The sequence below is a fragment of the Acanthaster planci genome, linkage group LG08 (assembly GCF_054643075.1).
Source record: "Acanthaster planci isolate LZ-2023a linkage group LG08, COTS_SCS, whole genome shotgun sequence".
NCBI classification, from domain to species: Eukaryota; Metazoa; Echinodermata; class Asteroidea; order Valvatida; family Acanthasteridae; genus Acanthaster; species Acanthaster planci.
Window position 1 is genome coordinate 21,642,417 of NC_141784.1, and position 23,977 is coordinate 21,666,393.

General features: G+C 39.4%; 1 protein-coding gene across 2 annotated transcripts in view; it reads right to left on the minus strand.

The window, feature by feature from the left end:
* LOC110974541 (lysophosphatidic acid phosphatase type 6-like) overlaps nucleotides 1-23,977 on the minus strand; it is a 44,507-nt gene that overhangs the window by 19,268 nt on the left and 1,262 nt on the right. Inside the window, exons 2-10 of one of the 2 annotated variants that reach the window (XM_087140553.1) lie at nucleotides 22,531-22,710; nucleotides 21,883-22,004; nucleotides 20,234-20,371; nucleotides 19,611-19,741; nucleotides 19,250-19,341; nucleotides 18,561-18,784; nucleotides 18,083-18,267; nucleotides 17,407-17,575; nucleotides 17,106-17,271 (exon numbers count right to left, since the gene is read on the minus strand). In XM_087140553.1, coding sequence (XP_086996679.1) covers nucleotides 17,146-17,271; nucleotides 17,407-17,575; nucleotides 18,083-18,267; nucleotides 18,561-18,784; nucleotides 19,250-19,341; nucleotides 19,611-19,741; nucleotides 20,234-20,350 — 1,044 coding nt within the window. In that variant the 5' untranslated portion in view covers nucleotides 20,351-20,371; nucleotides 21,883-22,004; nucleotides 22,531-22,710 and the 3' untranslated portion in view covers nucleotides 17,106-17,145. Of the gene's footprint in view, nucleotides 1-17,105; nucleotides 17,272-17,406; nucleotides 17,576-18,082; nucleotides 18,268-18,560; nucleotides 18,785-19,249; nucleotides 19,342-19,610; nucleotides 19,742-20,233; nucleotides 20,372-21,882; nucleotides 22,195-22,530; nucleotides 22,711-23,977 lie in introns of those variants that run through there. The other variant, XM_022226270.2, reaches the window with a different exon arrangement.

A 23,977-nucleotide genomic window follows, 5' to 3' on the forward strand; every position in this document is an offset into this window, starting at 1 on the left:
CAATGGCACTGCCAAGACATACCACACATTCTGTTCATATAAGATCCTGTAAAATTCTCGAGTCAACACATTTAATGCTCACATTACGGTATTTTTTTATTTTTGCAACCTCATCAATCCACTGGCTTTTCCACAAATGATGGAATCCGGATTGTGTAAGTACTGTTTGCATGTTTCTTTACATCAGGATGAATGCAGAACTTCTCCACCAAACCAAGAATCTTTATCTCCAAATGAGACCTTCAGGTATAAAAGAGAACACAATATGATTTGTCCATGTAAATGTTACGTTGTGTGACTCATGGATAAGTGTGTCATTACGATCATAAATGTGACAACGATCACTGGAATAGTAGACCGACCAGCTCTTTCCATACAACCTTTCACTAAACGTGCTTAATAATACCCTCAACTACAAGGACACTGGGCAAAAAAGAGGTAGATTAAATGGGCCACATTTTACAGGTTCAATAAATGGGAAACACAGTAGTATTATTTGTGACAAGTGTCATGTCTCATCAAAGCTTGGGCCAAGACTACATGTACATCCAACCTGCCACAATTTTACCACACCATCTAGCTTTCACTGAAAAATCTTTCCCTTGGCATGATTTCCACAATACAAACATGTGAGCTATCTCTCTGCTAGACTACGCCCACCATCCCAGCATCTGACTTTGTCATGTAAATCAGCAGCCCCGGGCAAATTTCTTCTTTAGGCAAAGAGGATTTCAGTCTTTTTTTCCCTGTCAGTGAGGAAAAGTGCTGTCACCTAGAGAGCAGGGTTTTGCTCTCAAGCCACAGCATTCATAGCTGTTGGTAATGTTGTCAAAATTTGTCAGAACCTCCTGGATGCAGATGCCTGGCTCCAGTCATCCGTAAGGATGGACTGCACCATCTTATCAGTCTAAGGAGTGTCTGTCTTGCTTTGCACTTTTCCTTATGATGTGGTATAAGAACTTTATCAAGGGACTCATATACTTCTGTCTCCTTTATAAGTACTGGCTGGGATGTAGCATTTTCATGGCGCTGATGACTAATTAAAGACATTGATCTCAATACTTTGATAACGCCTACTGATCTTTATAAGTTTTTTGCATGATCCATCGGCCAAGTACTTTCAGATGTTTTCCAGGCCAAATTTGCTCTGCTGCTGTCACATGTGCACAGGACAATTGTAAACTTTATTGGAATAGCTTGTACCACAATTTTAAACACTCCATCCCTTCTCAATTTAATAAAGAATAAACCTGTAGAGTCAAGACATCAAAAAAGGCTCACATTGTTTATGACCCATCAATTATCTGATTACATTCCCCAGCGTTGACTCCGTTCATCTAGTTCCCAATTAGTTCAGTTCACAAGATTTCACAAAATTATTCATAAATTTCAGACAACATGTTTGAACAATAAATAAAGCACTGCTTGATCCCTTTATGAGCAAATTTGGCAAAATATTTTAACTATTGATTTTGTGGGACATTCAGTTTTCCAAAATGCTGTATCAGAATAGCTCCTGGCAAATAATCCAGACTTCCCTCTAAACACCAATCATTCACGTTTTGAAAAGAAAACATGAGTCTGGGCTAAATAATATCCATACAAAAAGAGTATTTGACACAGAGTGAATCAATGGGCAGCCATAAAACCCCCAAATGCTGGCACTTGTTTCTTTGTTGGGTGGGTTTGTCAGGCACAAAGGAGGCGAGTGGAGGTAGCCCAAGGCTGGGTAAGCTAGGCCCGAAGGCACACGTTGGTATGACACATCCCATAACGAGCTTTATTGGCTGACTGCCAGGAGGAGACAGTATTCTAATTGGCAATGGCTGTGTAGAAGCTGGGAGTGTGCTGATCATGGGAAAATCAGTCAGAATTACAGAATTAAAAAATGGGGGGGCCTTCAAGTCATATTTTGGATAGTAATCAATGGGGATGTGACTTGAATTTCTGACCGTCATTAAGAGTATTTGACAATCTGCACTGGTTTTAAAGTTAGGGGAAGCCTGTTCAATTCTGTTTTTTTTCATCAGTCAAAGCATTTTTAAGTTAACAACAAGCATTCATTTAAAATGATTAAACAGTACACGAGAACATTGAGAAAGTCTCAATTTGAAATTTCAAATTACTTGAGGCTTGGTGGATGGCTTGATAAAAGGTACACAATAAAAACAACACACATTAACCATCGGTGAAAATATATAACTAAACGAATAAAATGACAGTAATGGTGAAATAATTATACAGTTTATGTTTCATTCTCAGCAATTGAAACCGGACTTTGGGTGTGAAATTCCAAAATATTTCATTATCCAAGCACCGTGACTGTACTTCTACACAAGGGTGGGTCGGATGCAAACTAACACCACAATTAAAAACCAATCATCTTTTCGTTCCATTGGAGTGAGAAAGAGTTTTCATGGTAACCCAACACTTGCTGCATTTCCCTGTTGTCCTAACTTACGCTATCATTCCACAGCTTGTTGACATGGCGCGACAGCGAACACCGCAACGGCAAACAGGCGCAAGGTACGCTACTCCAACCAGCCCTGCAGAAACCAGGCAACCTACAACCATGGCAAAGGAGTGTAATCCTGACCCACGGCATGCTCTGACCAGCTAAAAAAAGAGAAATTGTCTACCGATTGAACGACGTTTTCAGGACGTCAAGGTATCAGGTTTCTGTTCGACAATAGCACTGACAAGAGTGCGATACAATTTCTCCTAATTTATTAACACTCCACTGAGGGCTTGTGGAAAAACAGGAATACATGGTGTGACTTTCTTTGTGGACTCACAAGGTTTTGTATTTCCAAGAGACCTATTTTCCCAATCAATCCCAGGCCTCTTCAGGGCCAACGCTGGGGACAGCTGATCGGCAAAGTGGCCCCGGGATAAAATTGACCAAGATACTTCAGTTCGATTTGTTTGCCTTTCATGCCATGTTCTCATGTTATAACATTAGCTCGCATGGAGCAAAAAGGCCTTGGCCAATTCAGATTGTGCAGCTTGGAAATGTCAAGCTTGTATTCTGCAAAATGTACTTGCCGCTTTTAATAGAACAACTCTTCCTGTTGCAGAAAATATACCCCAAAACAATTTAATGCCAGCTTTCTAAAAGAACCATTAAATCCCCTTAATAATATGAGGCAAAAATCTTACCTGAAATTTATGCAAATCGAGTAATAACTCATACTTTCATTTAAAACGCAACTCTACTGATCGATCACATCTTTCCAATGTTTCCTATCCTACTAAATCTAACAATAGCCAATAGCCATGCCTTAAAGAATTAGTGGTACCTACTGTGCAATCTTGTTGGATGCAAGGCTTTCCGACCTCACAAATTTAGGGTGGACTGTCACAAAAACACAGCATCCCAATGGGGCCAAAAACCACATTCAGAGCTACTAAAATGATACCACAGTTTAAAATCCCTTATAGATTGTTTCCATGGTCAGTTACCATGGTTCCACATCCTTGGCTAAAAGTGCAAAGTCAGGTACACGTCTGTGTATAACCAATGGCTCTATACCAACACCCTAAGCACAGGACACCCTCGGGTACACATCATAAATCCCCCCCCCCCCCGAATTTTAGACTGAAAAGATTCCTCTTTCTGTCTGGCCTGGTTTTCAGTAGCCAAAACCCGTCCCCTTCCCCCCATCTCTCTTTCCTGATAGGATTAGCTTATGACAGGTGTTGCTGAGCAGACATTAGAACTCCAGATTTCATCTCGATTGTCGACAACGGCTGAAGCAACAGAAATTCCACGTCATACTCACTGCATCATTGGGATTATACTTCGGCCTTCCTTCTGTGTCAAGACGCTAACCTAGATCTTGGTGTTTTTGTCCTGATGGCAAGCTGTCCCCAATTTGTGTCTTTTATTGAATGGATCAATATCGTACAAGGTGAGTGTAAACTTCAGGTGGCGGGAGCTGGGGTAGGGTTATGGTGAATCGGCTATAAACATGGTGTTATATTAATCGGCTACATTGCCAAGGGCACCTTGCATGTCGGACTATGTCCTTCACAGTCAGCCTACATGGAAATAGGGAGCGGGGATAGGGGGGCAAAACTGTTTATGATCTTGAACTAAGGAGTGACAAGATTCTTCATTTCACAGAGCTGATAAAATATAATATATAAAATATTAATATTAAGGGGAAGCCTGTCATTAACCACACACATGTACATGCAAACGAGTACAATTGCATCGGAGCTCCAAGCAAGGATGTTAAGTGTTTTTGTGAATAATATTGAATCAATGTCTAAAGATGACATCTAAGAAGATCTGCAGTGGATCAGTAATGGTATTTGGTCAACCCATTTTATGGAATACTGACTGTTCTACTGGGTAAAATTTGGAAGAAAAAAAAAAGGCAAGAGACTGTGTTAATCCCTGGTTGCACAACTTGACCAAAACCCTTGAATGAAAAATAGTGCTGATGATCTAGAACATACCGGCAAAAGGACGAATGCCCTGTCAAAACAGATCCCATGAGTACAAGAAATGAAAATACTTCAAAAAAGTGGCTCTGACTAAACATGGGTTGGAGTGATTCTTACATATGAACAAATGGCCTATAAGGAAGCTTCCATAATCAGTCTGTGCACCCACTTAAGTGCTCCAAGAACAACCATTTACTGAGGCTATCCCCACAAATCACAATATTTATACACTCATCATCCAGAGTTATCCATCGCAGCTGAAAGGTTGTCATTTTGGTGCATTCCAGCCTCCAAACTGAGTTTGGAATCCCCGGGGAGGTGTGGAGGTTGTGTTACCTCAACTAAAGTGATTGACAAGGAAGGAGGAAGGGGGAAAAGCAGGAGTCGTAAAGTGGCAGCAGTGGGAGAGACCTGATACCACGGTGAGTCACGCTACAGTGAGTGCTCTTCCTCCTGACCAAAGAAAAAAAAAATTACGATGGCATCTAAAATCAATAGGAAAAGTCTGGTAAGTCAGGTGAGTTTGCTGGCCTATTGTAGAGACAACTTGAGTTACATTTCTCATTCTAGTTTTGTCAAAAAGGTGCAAGTGATTTTACTAAATCTTCATGACATACAGTTAAGAAGAATGCTAAAAATTTATAATACTTGGGCATGCTTTTTGAATCCTTTGCCTTGCTTTCATCTCCATTATCAACACCAATTTTTTTTAATTGATGAGATCCAAAGTATTACACTAGTTGTGAAACATGAAGAACTTTAAATCTAAGATTCTGAAATATCCTACAAAGCATGGTATAAGGTGCTGGAGGGTTAACCAATCACAAAACAAAAGGAAATCTACGAATAAAGAAATTATATAATAAAAAAATTAATCTGAGAGAACATGATTGAAAAATTCGTAGAGTTTTCAAATGTGTTATTTGGGAGAGGATATAACATGAAACTTAATTTCTTATCTTTTTCCAGCTGATAGTTCCATTATAAACTTACCAATAAAATTGATTTGAAATACTTCTGTCCAAATAACCTGCTTTTCAGGCAGCTGGATATCTTCCATCCACACTTCTTTCCCTCCACAAATCCAATAAACAAAATTGACTACAATCCCTTGACATTTACTTTGAAAATCTGGAAGGTGAGTGTAAAAATGTGGCCAGACAAGAACACAATATATGCATAACACAGTGGTTTTACATTTCAAGATAATCTCCCCCAAAAACCTATTTTCAGTTTTTATCTCTCTCCTCATCCCCACCTAACTTCGTCAGTGCTGACAAAGAGGCAAACGTCCTCTGGTGGGCCTAGTCCCATTAACTTCTCCCCCTTCTCAACACACGACACTATCATAATATTTACCCCCAAAGTCCAGGCCAAACATCTCCCCGAACCCCTCCCGCCTCCTTAGGTTTCGGCCCAAATTTGATTTCTGCTGAGCTGTGAATAGAGAGAGAACAGAAGGCTTGTGGGAGAGGTGGGGATGTGAGGGAAGGGGATTGGAGGAATCTCAAGATGAAACAACACCATTGTTATTTTTCGTCTGGGGAGGTTTTGATGACAATGCTACCTGCAAGGCATGATACACGGAGCAGGGGAAAATGGCAACTTAATCCCCGTATGTAATAGATTTCCATAATCAAGACTTTGCAATCAATATTTAGCGGCCAGATATAGCCCAGCCAGACAATGGATGGAAAGACTAACAAGACTAACAATTCACCTGTCAGGAGTGCTAACTGCAGGTACGCAAAGAAGTTGAAGCACATGAGCCTCACACAAATATGCTGGCAAACTGTTGTTTTGACGGTACATAAACTGGGCATTTTTCCCCTGGAACTTGAATGGTTTTCATTATCTGATGTGTTGGGATGAGAAAGAACTAAGAACAAACGGCCCAGCTTTATTACAAATCAAAGAGATTAAAACTTGAGCCTCAGAGCTTGTACTTTTAGCTCAGCAATAACTCTTCATTATGCCATGTTTGTTTCAACTTAAGACAGGTTTAAATAGTTTGAGATAAAAGAGGTGTGTAACTTTCATTAATGTGCTTCATGGCTAAGGGTTTCACAATCCTGTGTGAAGTGCAAGTTAAAATAATAACATATTGCTGTCACCTGATGTGACAGTCGAGTAAATGTAGGCCTACTTGGTCAATGTGCAGCACTCTTGTCTAACTACTAAAGTAAACCTGAGTTGTTATCTGCTAAATGAAACTGTCATTATGGATAGCCAAGGAATCATGGCGCCCTCTGTTGATCAACTGATCAATCTTGGTAGGATGCTGTGAAGGGGCAAAGTTTGACAGGAAAAAAACAAGGAGAGACTAAGATCAAGTGTAATGCATTAATTCAATCATGTCTTTAGTCAGTGAATGATCACTAGACTACGCTAGGCATCAGAAAGTGATGAACAGTTCGAGTCCACCTTTTCTCTATTAACACTACAATCACAGATACCATTATTCACAATGAAAATAAGACTAATCAGTGGTGACAAAAGTACTGAAGTTACCTTCTTATGATTTACAGCATACCCCTGCATACCCCAGCTCCCTCCTACTTATTAGAAAGGATTATGTAACTGTGGATTCCTGATTAATTTTCCAGGACTTTTTGTTACCAATAGAAGGATACATTTCATTAAAAAGACTTGAGCAAATTTACACCCGAGAACCTCAACATGTTAGGCCACTGAAATAGAAAGGTTTGTTTATCGTCTAGGTGCAAACTACTCCAATAAGATGCTGAAACTTTTTGGAAAAGGCAAAGGATTGGGTACGGGTAGATGGGTGGAAAGCTAGGTGAGTAGGACGATGAATGGGTGAAGGAGTTCCACTCTACATTCTCCACTTCTTCCACTTCCTTTCTCTTGAAAATTAAACAGTACTAAACATCTGGATGAAAAAATTTGATTTCCTTTTTCTTCGAAAACATTTACCTTGCTAACACCAAATGACCACGTTTGATTTGATAGTGAGAAACATGTTTGAAGTACGTTTCTCTTCTAAAACTTAAGCTGTCAAAAAAAAATGTCTGCAAATAAATAAACTATATTAATCAATATGGTTGTAAAAGTATTACTTCAATATATCAATTTCCGAAATGATGACATAACAAAAATGTACTTTTCTTGATAGCCTCAAGTGATGTTTGTAGAAGGGCCACCAAGGTCAGATAATTAACCTTCCAATGTACTAGTGTCTCCCATGTGCTCACTCTCTAAAGGCAAATAGACTTCCACAAGGACTACCAAGGTAAATGATTCTCTCGGGTTACCAGCTGTGTATAGAGTCTAAACTGCCTGGAGGAGGGTCTGTTAACCATCAAGTCATCCATTATTCCTTCCATGGATGAGAAGACAGCCAGCCATACCATGCCAGGCAAAACCTGACTACCTTCAGGCTTATATTGGGCCCACCTCAAACCATGGCTTAACAAAAGAATGTTTCAGAAGGTGGCCAAATATGGGTTAATAATTTCAAAGGTATTTTTCACCTACTCTGCTCTAATAAGCTTGACTTTCTAGCAAATCTAGATTAGTTAGTGTCTCACTTTAAATTCACTCTTCTTTATCGGGCAGGGGCCTCCTGTGAACTATCTCAGTTCATTTCATGCTCTATATATATGTAAGAATCCTTTGTCTGATAGAATCAGGAAAGAAGAAAAAAACAAAAACAAAACCAAATGTGAAACTACAGACAGTTTGAACACTCCACATGAGGCTTCTTTACAAATAGGGTAGACAGTTTAGTTCATTTTTTAGACAAAAAAAATGGAAAGAATTCATAACCATTTGTACTCTGAGTTTATGAAATGTAATAATAAAATTGAAAACAGAACACTGTCAAGTACATCAGAGACATCAAGGGATGATAAAGTTATAATCTAACGAATGTGCCTGCTCATCAAACTTGAGTCAAAAGAGCTGTTCAAACAGGTGAAAATGCTAATCAGACTACAAAGGACAGTGTATCTATTATAGATGATGACTGTAGCACACAGCATACAAAGGTGGATGGACATTAATGAAAAATTCTCAACAGGGAAGCAGTGATGGAGGATACTTTAAGAAATGTTACCAATGGTGCAGGAACAAAGTACACTGCGAATATTCAATCCTAACCTAGTATCACTGAAAAATAACACTGGTAGAGCATCAGTAGGCTTTTATGCTCACATTTCAGTAGAAATAAAAACAGTCATAAGGGAAAAAGACCGGAAACAGAACAGTAAGTAAAACTTCTGAAGGGAAATATTATCATAAAAAGCTTGTATATGTACAGATCAAGGAACTTTAGATCTACTGTATGTCACCGATCAAATTGATAATTAGTAAAACATTGCTTTGACTTCAGAAAACAGCACTCAAATGAAGTATTGTGCAAGTTTTTTATCATTGCATCCTTAAAGGTGCATTTTGCTCTAAATTTGATGTGTATTTTGTTATAAACTCAAAATATGCACAACTTCAGACAGAACCTAACTACAGCCATTTTTTTCTTTTCCGAACAGAAACCAGATGTTCTTAGAATCCCCCACATCCCTACCAGGTACCAACACACCTTGATTTGATTGTGACCAATTATGCTCTCACCATCTTTCTTCAATGACCCTTAATCACAGTTCCCTAGTCTCCTTGGAATCATGAAGGACCCAGGCCCAAAGCCAAGGAAAGAGTACAACAGATGTAACTCAGACCACAATGTGATTATTCCTTAGCAACAGGATGGACTGTATATATTTTGCTACCTTAAGCTGTCAATCCTCACGACTGCATTGAACATATGTTAGAACAACCCATTGTAAAATGTAACTGTCCAAGTGAACAAACAAACAAAAACTGACAACAAAGATGTAAAACAACCAAAATAAAAGATATAAAGGGTGTTATTAGAATTGACAAGGAGGAAGGTAAATGCAGTGGGTATTATAAATATGCAGTAGTAATTAATCTGGAAAATATCAATTGTAAACAGTGTGGCATTAACCTTTTTGCTTAGGGGAAAAAGTTCTTCTTCAAATATAGGTTTTTGACAACTAATTGAATTGCATCTGCACATAATGTGCTGTTTATCGTCTCGGGAATGTAGACAAGACAAACAACTGTTCCTCCATATCCAGTACCTTGTCTACCAATCACAACTTGGGTCACAATTTGCATAAACTAAAAACGGAATGATAGGTAGAGAAGCATACAGCTAAAATCCACTGCACCAGTCTCACTACATGATCAGCCGACATCTCAAGTGTGTCCACATTTTCTTCACTTCAAACTCCGCGACTGAATTTCATCATTTTTTTACTTTGACTGCTTGAGACTCATCCACACGGCCATCACCGTTGATTTCATGCATTATTGAAGGCACGTCTGGATTCTGTAAACTATTCATACCACACTTCTACAAAAACAGTCACAACGTTTCAAATTTCACTCTGCCTTTTCCCCCCCTTCCTTTTCTCTCTCAATATTGAATCAGCTGGCTTATGGTGTCTGCCTAGTAAAGCGTCACATCAATAGTCCAGTCAAGAACTTCTGGAGAGCATGAATCATAAAGAAAACCCTTCTCCTCCTCCAAAAAAGGGGAAAAAAGATAGAAATCGTGACTTGTGATTGGGAGACTGTGCCGGCAGTTCAAGTTTCCTCAACATTGGATGATTCTTTTTTTTTTTTTGCTGAGTGGCTGTGTGAATTTCCCACTTCCCTGACCCACCCCCCCTTGCCGCACTTGACTGCTGTGAGTGGCCAGCAATCGACATGGCGCCACAGTTCTTAGATGCTGCGGCACTTCCTAGTCAATCGGCAAGCTATATGGACTCAATTGCCTGGTTTGCAAGGGTGAATGCATACCACACTGACACAGATAAATTACTAAGTCTACAGGTCGTCACATGCAGTCCGTTCCACTGTTCAAAGAGAAATGAAAAACTATAGGGAACATCCCTCAGGAAATGGAAGAAGACCGAAACAGTGAAGACAGTTCAGGCATTCTCCCTTCTTCAATAAACCATCTTTTTTTTTTTCTTAGTGTGACAAATCCCGCTGGATTTTAAAGCACTCAGCTTTTCCATGTGATGGCCCATTCTAGTAGTTTTGAGCAGTATCATTTGCACATTATCCGAAGATTTCTGTCCAGGAAACACTGAGTGGGTCTGACTTCTATTCCCCATCCTTTCAAGAGAAACAATGGTGAAATGATGTATAATGACACACATTATGTTTGAAATTGACTAATTACCTCATCATATCCAATTGTTTGTCCAGTATCACTTTTAACGCCAAATGAGACATGACTGGCATACTATGCTAATGTCAACCAACCACGCTATTAGAAAAACTAGCAAATTTTTCTGAGTATTTTGAAGTGTCTTAGCCACATTTGCACAGTTTATCTGAACATGATTACATATCCAAACAGCAAACAGACATGAGATAATATGGTCCTTTTCAGTCCGGTTTTCAGACAGTCCACCAACAATCAGCATATATTGACAATTTTCCAGACAATTTGCTGACTTCTAGTTTTAGAATAAACATCTTGTGGCCAATATCAACCTGACTTCTCTCACAGGATTACAAGAAAGTAGAAGAACTTGTCATGTTTTGATGCCAGCCTTACTTACATGTAGAATTAAACCTTCATGCTTTGCAAATGTTACCATGTGGCTATCCACTTTTGACCAAAAAGAAAACAGGCTCTCACCCATTCGGTTGTATGGATGACTTTGCGATCAACACTTAGTCTTAAAATTGATATTTTCTGTAATTCTTGTAGGCATATCTTGTGCTACTGCTAGTGGATTAGAGTTTCTGTTTTTGCTGTGTGGCAAGGACACGTGTTGGGATGAATGAAGTACTGGTACAGCATGTGATGTAAAACCCACAAATCACATCACAGGGGATTTATCCAAGCTTTGAAAAGCGGCAAATATGCATTATAAAAAGCATACCGGCATGCATCATCACTTCTCCAGACAACATACCACTGTCATCCCATAAACGGTTCATGTTTCTGGAGCAATAATGTGCATGACAAACCAAACACCATGACCAAACACAGCGGTAAATCTTGCCAAATGTATTTGTGTTTGCTCCTCTGCAGACATCCACAGATTATTTCTGCAGACCAATAAATCTGAATGCAAGAACAACATCCTTCCTCTGCAGATTGCTAACACGTCGACTTGCACATGAGGTTCTGTGTCAAATGTACATATGGTTCTGTTATTTACTGTTTACTATGATACGTTTTTCTGTTCATTGTGATTTAAGCACCACATTGATGTCTTCGGAGGCGACAAATCATGTTGCGATCTCAATATTAAAAGCCTCCAACTGGTTTTATATATACACCCTCTAGTCAATTCATAATAAGGAAAGGTATGTCATTGAAATAACACATTCCAAAACTAATCCAAGCTAGATCGTAATCAGATCCATCAAAGCCAGCAAATGACCCTATTAGGAGTTATTGAGGTGATGCCCTTTCACACTCAGTTTTGTTTGATGAATTCAGCCAATCAGGATGCTTTCTGCCAGATTCAATTGGTCTCATTTAATGAATGATAACCAATATGGTCATAAAGCTTCTCTAAATCAATCTAAAGCCCCCAGTGCCACCACTGAGAAGGTCAGGCTAGGATTGGGAAGAGCTGCAAGGACTGTTGAGGGAAGAGACAAGAGGTGCTTCTTTTCCCAAGAGGTCTTCTCTTTCTTGTAATTACTCCCTGTCCCTGCCATCCATTCACCCCTCATCCATCCATCTCCCATTCCTCTAACTTTCTTCACTGCTCCATGCCTGCACCTGACAAGTGTAAATCTTATGGGGGTTGGGATGCTAGACTCTTCGTCTGCTGTTGTGGATTGAGAGCCATTTTTGTGTTGGCGGTCTGGTTTATCTATTAATGAGTGATATAAATTAAACTGCCATTACTGAAGACTGGCATCTGTAAATCAAATCATTTTTGGGCAAAATCTTGGCCTCCTGTGAAGTGCATTTTGTTTTATTGACACTCTCTGTTCTTGTTTGGCCTCTACATGAAATAGACGTAACATTACTTGTTCTGGTAACGTATGAACATGGTCGTAAATATGTGCCAATTGAATGTTTCAAATGAGCCACAAGTACGATTTCTGGAAGAATCAGTATTAACTTCAAAAAGACCTCACTGCACTTCTGTGGAGTTCTGCCCAAAGCCGTGTACATACTTCTATTGTAAATACCATTATAATTATGAAAATATTGGTCTGGTTACTGTTTCTTCCTGCTGGACAAAAGCAACTAACACAGAATTCATGTCTTGGAAAAGCAAGCTCGGAAAGCATGACCCCAAGGTTTCGTGTGTGTTCATTCTTCATCTAGAAGTTTCTTTACTATGAGTGACTAATGCCTGATTGAAAAAGATCAAAACATTTTCTGTTTTTGTCTGTCCCACTCCAGCTAGAAATTAATAGCTGACACTGTTTTGTAGAAAAATTCATGCCCGACACTCAACCTCAGGTGGTTCATTGTCTCATTTGCACCATCGAGACCAGCCATATATAGCGCCTTACATGCACAACGTAGAGACAAGGTTGCCAAGTTGTTACTATAAAAGACAACTGTTGAAATCCCCAGGCTTATGCTGTAAGCGTAGGTTGCCTTGGAGACAGGACATACTTGCTCTTCATTTTGGAACGCCCAAGCCTCATTGACAAGCATTCTACTCACAAGCGTCAGCAAATCCAAGTATCACTCAGACAGCGCGACATTCATGTTTCTCTTGACTCCATTCTATACCTAACCATCCCACCTTGTCCTGGCTTTCAAAACTCCCCTTTCATCCTCCTTAATCCACCAATCTGTTCCTCTGGTCCTCACCTGACAAATAGTAAATCTTTCCCTGGGATATTTGGAGTATTGCCGACAGTTAGGATCAACTAAGTAAGGATCTGTGCGCTGTACATTTGTTCATCATCATCTTCTGTGTCATACATCTTTCTTTCAGAGAGAGGGAGAGAGACAGAGTCCCAATTGCTGAGATCCCTTTGGCTTCATATGACCCGGAATTTGTCAGAATTCTTACCGGACAGGACAAGTAATAATTCATTCATACGACCCTAAAAAAAGGCTTCTGTGTTCCTCTTACTTGTTCCCGAAACCTCCAAGGATAAGCTTTTAAGGAAGGTGAATGCATTCATCTTGATTTCAAATGTTCTTCCGTGATTGTAACCGAATTGAGGGGAACTTTTCAAGCTGTCCTCAATAAAGAATGCCTCAGTGAGGATGTCTCCAGAATACTGCCCGAAAGATGGAGCCAGTACAAAACAGTGATTTATGACATACATATAAAAATCTGATCTGATGATCATCTTTGCAAAATTTTTAAAATTATTGACTTTTTAGCATCCTAGGGTCTCAGCAGTAAGAAACAGATTCTATCAGCCCAGTTTAGACATTTTTTTGTTCACTGCCTGAATCAACAATAGTCTATCCCAATTTCTTCTACTGTGGGATTTTCATAGATTCTATAGGATACTGAGTGCAATGGTTGTGTGGACTGACAGGATTAACTTCACCACTTGTGGGTTTAGATGTTATAACAAACAATACAGGTATGAGAAGACCTTTGTAAAAATGACTAAGAAATCTGACATTGACACCTTTTTAGAATATTCTCCAAGGCTTGCTGACAGGTCACAAAAACATCACCTCAAATGGAAAATTGTACTTCTCTGTAAATTCAGTGACATATCTAGAACAGGTTGACAAGCTTCAACAATTCCGCAGGATGACTCAGAAAAACCGAAGAAGCAAAATAAATGGTTGTCTGAGGCCTCTCATTAATCACTGGCCACACAAACACACACATATGTATGAATGAATCGGCACTAAATTTCCAGCAATTAAAGTCTGACCACGGTCTGCTTAGCACTATGGGTTCTATTGCTTGTGTCATTCACTATCATTTTATTACTAGATAAATGGGAATGATTGCATTGATCACTAACTGGGGAGTGAGGAGTGGAGTAAATTGGTGTGAAATGGACTTCATTTGTTGCCACAAATGGGCAAGGATGGAGGTGGAGGTAAATGCCAACACTTTAACCCGAGAAATGTGCATGAACACATCAAATTTTAATATGGAATGACATGTGTAAAGTACAAACACATGTCAGTCATGTAGATGCACCTGTAAAGCAAGTTTGTGTTTATGTGAATTGGAATTTGAAGTTTTCAGAGCATGACATTTTTCTGGTTTCCATAACAGCAGGGTAGGCAAAGCAACCTCTTTATTTTCCAATCAATGTAACTTTAACATGCTGCAGATAACCCATCTGTCTTTTTCAAGTGTATACCTTTAGTCACTGAAAGTTCTCCCCTTGCAATTTTTTTCTTTCTAATTTTACCTACATTGGGCACTTCTTGAGTTCCAATGAACTGATTCTGAACTGGCCTTTAATTCACTCCTCCTTCTCTCCCAACACTGGAGGGAAACTGGGGCATCTACCCCGACAGCATGTTTCGGCACGTGTAAAATTGATGGTAGACCACATATTTGCAGAAACGCGTTCTCCCTGAAGATGTCAAATTCCGCATGGATGGCCTGATGCCCGATATTTTACGGCAGACCATAAATAGGCCAGAATGCGTGTGGTAACTGTAGATACTGCTCCAGTCAGCCAGTCCCTAAGGCTCTGATTTTTTTTCTGGTGAATTTGGGTTTTTGAAAATTTTTACCAAGTTTATTTATTGTGGAACTGTTTGCCCCATTTGCTGTGGACGTGCTTGGAAAGTAAAAAGTCTGTTATTTGTGAAGAATGTTTTGATACATACAGCTACATAATAGCCTGATAAAATCAGTACAATGTAAAGGGCTTCTTTATAAGTATAAAACTGAAACTCTTGAGCATTTGTGAGAAAGAAATATCATGGTCTAAGAAATTATGCAATTCATTGAATTAATTACAACATTTAATCAAATTTGAAATTACTAATTTGTGACCAGATCCCACAAAAAAAGGGTATTGAGGTTATCAACTTTTTAAGTAATTGTTTCAGATTACATTATAAAGAGCTGTCTGAGTTCTTTTTTCTGTATCACCTAGTCTAGCATCCCAATGAAAAGGGGTAGGATACGGATGGAAAATGATGACAGTTTCTATTAATTTTGATCACAGTTATTAAAAACACTTTTTGGCACATGACAAGTTGGTATAGATGACATCGAACATGCTTAAATAAAAAAAATGGAAGTGACATAATGTCTTCTGCAGGTCTCTTTCAAAATTAGTATTTTCAGCTTTAATTTCCAGACAGATACAAACACTTAAAACATGGGAGTGTGGAGACGACGTCAGAACAACCTTATATGGAAGCTTCTTACACTCAGAAGAGATGGTAGACAACTGTAGTGTAATCAACATGCATGAGATGAGAGCTTCACTTGGCAAGTTTACGGTGGAAAAGGATATGGCCACGTTTTCTTAGACTTTACACTCTAGCAACAGGAAATTGAGTCGACACTGATTAGTGAGAGAATATAATCAAACTTGACTTTCAGAAAAACAAGGTAATGTCTAATCACCCCCTGAAGACCAGAGACCTGCAATCATGGCCTTCTCATCAATAATCCTCTCTCCTCCAGAAAAAAAAGTCTCCAGGACAGTCACTGGCAGACCAGTAGTATCCTGCAGTCCCTTGTTCAATTGTGAAGGAAAGATGAAATATTCAGAATTCCACTCAATTCACAAGGGAAATAATCCTTGACAGGCCTACAGTGATCTTTGGAGACTGAATTGATACTTCCCAATCAGCAGAGCACGGTCAAGACAGGAGTGAATGACAGTATGTCCACTGGGGGTCACTGCTATACAGGTCAGTGGGCAATGGACAGCCGCTCACTGTATTCTGAGCTGTACACAGAACACCACCTTACTGCAGGGTACCAGTGATATTACCTGCCACTTTTGAAAATTGGCACTGAAGGTGATATATGTATGAGAGTGGGTTATTTACTTGCTGTCAATTACAATGGCTCCTACAGGGTACAATTGTAAACAAGTCTTGAGAAGTTGACAGGTCGAATGTAGAAGTACCTCCAAAAGGACTGATCAATTACAACACTCAGAGCCTAAAACAACTTGTTTAGATGAGATTGCATCTAAGAAAAACAAAAATCCATAGAGAAATCACAAGCAGTAAAATGAGTGCTTCATGATGCCTCCAGTCAAATTGATGGTCCTGTTGAAGTGCACCCTCTAGAGTTGAAGTATTTCTTAGAAATGACTGATAGTAGTGCTAGTAGCATAGAAAAATGTTAGTTCAGTCAGATGAAAGTTGAAATAAAGCCAACTTTGGGGATGGAGATATCAAGAGCAGCTGTAATCACTGTGCACAATGCAATGTTTAATAAAATATTTCTATTTTAGACTAAACCTAGACTAGAAATTTTCTGACAGGGTATGACAGACATGTACTGTAAACAATTTTATCCAAAGAATGAATACAACAGGATGATCAAATTTGATGGAAAATAACAAAAACCTTCATTCACTACATCAGCCAACTTTGTCAAGGAACATCAAAATGGCCGTAACGAAATCAAAACACTGGCAAAGGGCAGTTCAAGGTAACAAAAAATTGCTCAACTGAACATCATTACTAGACTTATTACCTTAGGTAGATAGGTACGTATGGTTGTTGACAGGCCTTCATCAATATGTCCCCACATTGATGAGAGTCTTCCTGAAGTCTTCTTGGGTGATAAAGCAAGGTCCCAGTAACTCCTTAAACTCTTCAAGGGTTAGTACGGAGGTACCCTTGGGACCTAACCTCAGCTCCTAGATTCAAGATAAGAAGCAGGGTTTAATATCCTGACTTAAGGTTTCTGCTGCTGCCAAGAGAACTGTTCTTTATGACTGTATCCATAATTCAGCTGACACAAATCCCCCCAAGAGTGCTAGAATCATAACTACCTTTCCCAGGTAGAGATTCCGTACATACGGCCTTCCGTCCCTGTCTTGGTACATCTCTACAATAAAATCTGAACACAGCCCTGGCCATGTGTCGTCAAAGGAACCCACAGCCATCAGGAGTGGCATCAACGTTGTGTCATGACAGGAATGAAGATGGAACTTGTATGGACTGTAGAAGACAGAGAAAAGAAATGCGATACAGGATGTGGATTGAAACACTCAGCGATTCTAAAAGTGAACTCAGTCATAGCATTCTATTGGTACCCTGTAAGTTACAATACTTTTGACTTTTGTTGTACTCAAGATGATAGCTTGTACTCAAGAACTGAATAAATAACAATCTATCAACAGTTGGCATGAAGACTCTTTAGCTGCTCTGTCTACACCCGCCACCATATTGAATGTAAAAGTTTTACTTGGAAAGCTTTATTTGGTCAAAAGCCAAGAAATGAAACTCAAATCAACAGTAACAGGCACACGGTCCGCATAAGAAATACAATACATGACACTGCATTTAATCCTAACCCCCAAGGGTGTATGTAAAATCTTATTGAAATAGGAGGATTTGGGACTGTTAGGGGTACCTATGATAGCTACTGGATTAACTTTGAACTATAAACAGAGGGGGATATTACAACAGTGCAAATGATATAAACTGTGACAACCATCAACACACCTTTCCCCAGTGATAGCTCTGTGTACGTTGTCTACTATCAGGCTAAGTAGTGGACCAACAGAATAGGGTAGATTGTCCCTGGATTGGTCAGCTCCAGCGATACAATGCTTCATGATATCGACAGCTGCTTTCTCTACAATACCAGCGATGGGTTCTAAAACAGGAGACAAAGGAAAATCGTGTGCCTGCAGAAAGAAAAAAGAGAGAGTTGAGAGAATTGAATTAAGAGGAAGCAAACTAGAATGAATTAAGAAGGTCTAAAATGTTTGAAGAATTTGTGATTTGATTTTTAGAATATTTAAGATTGGAGGGGATTTGTGAGTAAAATAGAATATCACACAAAATTAAGAACAAAAAGCAACAAAACAACACAAACAAACAACTTGGTAAGTCAACACTGAAAGCAACATGGGTTCCAGAGAGAACTAATTTAACCAAGGACATCCCAGTAATGAAAGTTACCAACAAGTTTCCTTACCTGTCTTGCACTGATCCCGTCCCGGACAGACACCAGATCTAAATGAATCTTATCTGGGTCTTGATCTAGAAGTTCTTGGACCTGAAGACGGATGGGACGGATTCCTGGAACCACATCGGTATTCTTGGTAGTGCTGAAGTAGGAATCCATTAAAGGTTTGCAGTGGACATAGTTTGGGTACAGGATTTCTGTTGATTCATGATCCACGTGAACTCTTGGTAATCCTATTAGTGAACAAAATCAAAGTGAACAAACATAAACTCAGCTCCAATGTACTACGGGTATAAATTTTCCAAAATGTTCATTGTTGATTGGACAGACCAACATGTGCTTATAATTTTAGTCTATTTACTCAGCTTTTATTTAGGATTTTCCACGTTGTGCAGAAATTAACAATGCACAGTTACTCAATGGCACAAACATGTAGTTTATACTCCAGATAAAGTAACGGTCACAATGGTTCCGATGAATTCAAAAGACTTGAAAACCTCTGAGTAAATCCGTCGGGTTTATGCAGATATTGAGGAAGAGTGAGTGGGGCTCTACATCTCGGAATAAATTCAGAAATGCCAGGCATTGAATTCTTAATGGATTTAAACAGGTAGTTGAGGGATGACAGAAACTACATGACATGTATCTACTTTTTGATCAAATGATAAAACAAGAGCAAGTTGTCTTTGGCTTCTCACCATTTTGATTTGTTTTCAGATCTTCTCCGTACATAGCAGCTAAGACGCAGGACATAGACTTCAGGTTTCGTTTAACATTGGTGGAGCGCAAACTTTTAGAGGGGAAAAACAAGAACTGGAATAAAGTTCCAATAACATTAGTGGAATGTAAACTTTAAGAGAGAAAAATAATACCAAAAGGAATTAACTTTAAACTCATGAAAATTTCAGTATATATTTTGCCATTTTTCATTAGCACAAGGCAATATGAAGTAAACGACATCTTACTACTGGTGACCTACGTGACTTTCAACAAATTCCACAAATGTTCTTGTGCAACCATTTTAATATGCACAGACAACAGGGTTTGGGGGGAACTTACTACATGTCACTGTAGTTGAACTTTGGAGACAGGAATTTCAGTTTCTCAATGTAGTGTTTCCGGAAGTAGGTGCCAAGTTCATATGTCTGATTCATGCCTAATGTAGTCAGCTGACCTCGATGAGCACCACCCTGCCGGCAGAATTATTATATTAGAATTACACATACATCTGAAAACACTTTCCTTTTTTTTTTTTACAAAAAAGAGGTCTATTCAGAAAATTTGCACTGTTCTGTTTGAAATTGAAATGTTTAAAAAACCTTTGTCCTCCTGGCTCTTCAGACAATACTAGTCCCAATTTAGGGCATAAGGGACTTGCTTTCATTTAGCTTTTTAAGCAGAAAAATTACAACATATACTTAACTACATGGAAATGCATGAGCTGAGCAAATATCAGCGTAGAACCAGAACAACACTGTGGCTTGCTCAGTCTTGCCAGTCTTGCTAAGAAAACATTTTCCGTGTACATCCTTACAAGATTACAATCCCTTCCCAAGTCCAGCTTCAACAAAGTATCCTGCCAGATACACACGAACCTTTCGTGTAGCTTCTTTTGTAAAATGTCAAACATTGAAAAAACCTTTGGTTGCATCTGACAAATACATGAACTTGGACACACTCACTTTGTATGTTGTTGCCTGCTGATAGGATTCCTCGATAACGGAGTGATGAGGGCCAGATTTGCCATCCAATGAGTACACATCATAATCGCATTTGAGGTAATCTTCTTCTATAAACATGGTGTCTTTATCCCATACCACCTAAATACATGAAAAAAGCCAAGAAATGGCTAAAAAAATGAAAGATGTATGTGATGCATTTAAATTACAGCATGCAGAGATGCCAACTTTTCAAAATGAAAAAGTGTTATCCTATCACACTTCCAGTTTCCCAACCGACCCTTATTTTTCAGCGCGACCATAAAAATTTTCATCGGCATATTAGAAAAATTTTTTTTTAAATTTTTTAAAAATCCTGTTGTCTTTTCTTTCATAACAAACACTGGTCAACAATTTTTCATGTCAAAACACTTGTATTTACCTGACTATCATTGTGCAAGTGTGAATTGCAACTAATTGTTGATTATATTTCCACATTAATTCTGAGTAGTTTTTATTTTAATCACTCTTGTGGCAATTTTGTGCAACTTTCGTCCCATTCAATCAGCTTAAGAAATTGTCCAAAAATCCTTACCTACCGACCTTATTTAATCGGAAGCAGAGCTGTTTTTTCTTGGCCTAACTAATGTGCTTCTCTGTGTCGTAAGATCCAGCGTGGGCAATATTTATCATGTCACAGTTACATGCATTGCAAAACACATAACCTTCTCCATGACGAGACTTTGCAATAAAGACCTATTTTTGTGGTGTATTCGTCCCTGAACTTCTGCTCACTTGTTGCTTTCGTACAAAACAAGTCCAGTTGCTCACCAAATACTCAAGAATCAAATCCTCCGCAGTGTATGGTTTTGTACCTTCGAGTTGGAAACTGTAAAAATCTGAAACTGGATTGCGCAGTCATAAACAGACTAAACAAATCGTAAAAATTACGCCTAAATCGTAAGAGTTGGTATCTCTGGCTGGGTATGGACTCTTACCACATGTTTGACTTTTCCCACAAATTTTCCAATGTAGGGCCTGTTTGTTTCCCACGGATCTGGATCTATGATCCTAATGCTGGTTTGCAGCATTTATTACGTGAGTTTTGGTGTCCATAAACCAACCAAGGATCAATGATCACGACCATAGATATCATTAAAATTCATTAACACTGTGTAAATGGTACACAGTGATTTATTATCAGAGATAACCTAAACGTTTAACTGGAAAGAGTTCCATATACGGACAACACCAATTTTCCCTTAAAGTGTTATAGCAGCCATTAGAAAAGTGATAACATGTCCTAAACTGTGAAATTTAGCTGGGAAAATTCCCAAACATTTCCTTAGAAAACACTTCACTTTCAGACAAGTCTAATAGGTTGGTGCACAGAGGCACCAAGCGTTGTCACCAGCAGCAGGTGTGTATGGAACTGTTTCCTTTAAATTAAGCAGGGTAGGGAAAATATTGAGGCAGTACTTACACGTAGGGCCTACAAAACATTTAAAAAATTTCAGAACAATCTCAGAGCGTTGTGCACAGGGTTTCAACTGATGTCAAGATATGGAACTCTTGCCCTTTTGAATTAACTTTCCTTCATTGCACTAATTACGTCATCAAACATGTCAAAGTACAACTTCAGCAAGTTCAGGCCTAGGGGGCCAGGGGCCTACCTCTTCAACTCCTGGCGTTAGCCGTATTGGTGTTCGCGCTCCATGCCGAAAGAAAATCTGCACCAACTTCAGCTGAAGATCAGGTCGGTCCGTCAGCACATCTGTGTGCTCTTCCCTAACAGCTGAGCTCAAAAAACAACCATTTCGACTGAGGTGTTTATCACTGCCCTCCATTTTTTTAAAACTTAGCTGTTCAGCAAAAGAGGCCTTCAATTACAAGTTACTGACGTTTATGTATAGTTACCTTACAGCCTATGTAAATTGTGATACGTAACCACATGCGCGCATTCGCAACGTTATCTGTTCACGTCTGAAGTCCATGCTACGCTTCCTTATTTGACACGACAAGTCGTTTGGCCTGCAGCACCTAACTATTTTTGTGTGAGTGTCATCGTAAGAGGAATGAGGGCGCTATTTCAGTTTAACGGATCCACCGTTCCTACCATTACACATTCCACAGCATACCTCATACAAAGATCTAACTAGACTAAAAACGTCTCTTCTCTTCTTTGCCGATCTTAAGTTTCTGACGCTCGACAGGGGATTAATTTTGACCAGTTTTTAGGCCGAGACATACACAGCTCCATCCATTCTAACTTTTGATTATTTCACCCCTGATTAACAGGACGTTACAGCTGTTACTCGTACCATAGAGGGGTTTGTACGTAGCTCTATGCTCGTACGGATGGCAGCAGGTCGGACACAATAATAATTCGGCTTTGAAGAACTTCCGCTAGATTAGTTCCCCTCCTGAACGTAGTCGCCAAACGTCTTACAGACGTCCTCTGAACGTAGGGACCGGTGGCGGGTAATGAATCCCCCAGAATCCTGCCGAGTGTACGTAAATAAGGAAACCAATCATAGCATATTTTGCTTTTTCTTCTGCGTTACCGAAAATATATCTAAAACTTAACACAATAACCAATGATTTGAAATGAATTGCCGTACAATGATGATATAAATTACCACACTGTGATCAACTGAGCTCTAGTAAAGATACATATGGAGATAAATGTACACGTACTTGTGTTTTTTTCGCCTACGAGCTGAAACGCATTGCTACTGGCCTACAAAAATTTTATACCCAGCAAGAAATGAGACCGAGGGGTACCCCCCCAACATGTCCAATCCCTACATTCCAGACTATTGTTACTTAGCACATCCCCCCAAGATGTCTTAAAGGAATTCCCCAGATTCCTGCGAGACAATGACCAACACAAAGCAGGGGGGGTTCTCTCCGTCTCATACCTTGCTGCATATGAAAATTTTAGATATTCAGCATCCGAATTGTAGGGCCATGGAGGTAGAATTCTACCTCCATGGTAGGGCTAAGCGCACGCGTCAAACCGCAGCCAGCTGTCGGTCCTCATTATCATAGGGCCTAGGGGCGGGTACCAGTCCAGGACGCGGGCGACCTGAACGACCGCCTTTCTTTGTGGTAATCGCCCTACCCGCATTTTTTTCTGTACCACATATTCGCTACGGGCTCGTAGCAGACCCTCGACCTGGACCAATTTGACGAAAGCATGCTTGATATAAAAAGGGGTCCGACCTTGAGAATCCTCTTACTGAGCTATTTTCAATATGTTTCGTCTTCGTGTTTATGTATATGACACCTGCAGTTATAACCAATATTATGTGTGGCAGCGGAAGATATACAGCCAGAATGAGACAGAGGGGTACCCCCCTCCAACATATCCAATCGCTATATATCATGCTCTAGACTATTGTTACCCAACATATCCCCTAGCTATATGAAAACAGTTCCTCAGATTCCAGCAAAACAATGACCAACACAAAGTAGCGGGGTTCTGTCCGTCTCATATCTTGCTTCATATGGGATTACCTGATAGTTAAAGGCAACAACAGTTTTCTGAAAAACCGTGCTCTCTTGAAACTAAGCGAAATTACTAATCCCCGGCCCACGGCAGCGACAATGCAGTCGGGCCAAAATGCTCAGTCTTAAGATCTTGTGTTCCAGTGAAGTACGCAATATTTATTTATTTATTCTGGCAAAAAGACTATTTATAATGACAGTCACAATAAAAAAAACTAAGAATAGTAAAAGACAGAAGCCAAGGATAACCCAAGAAAG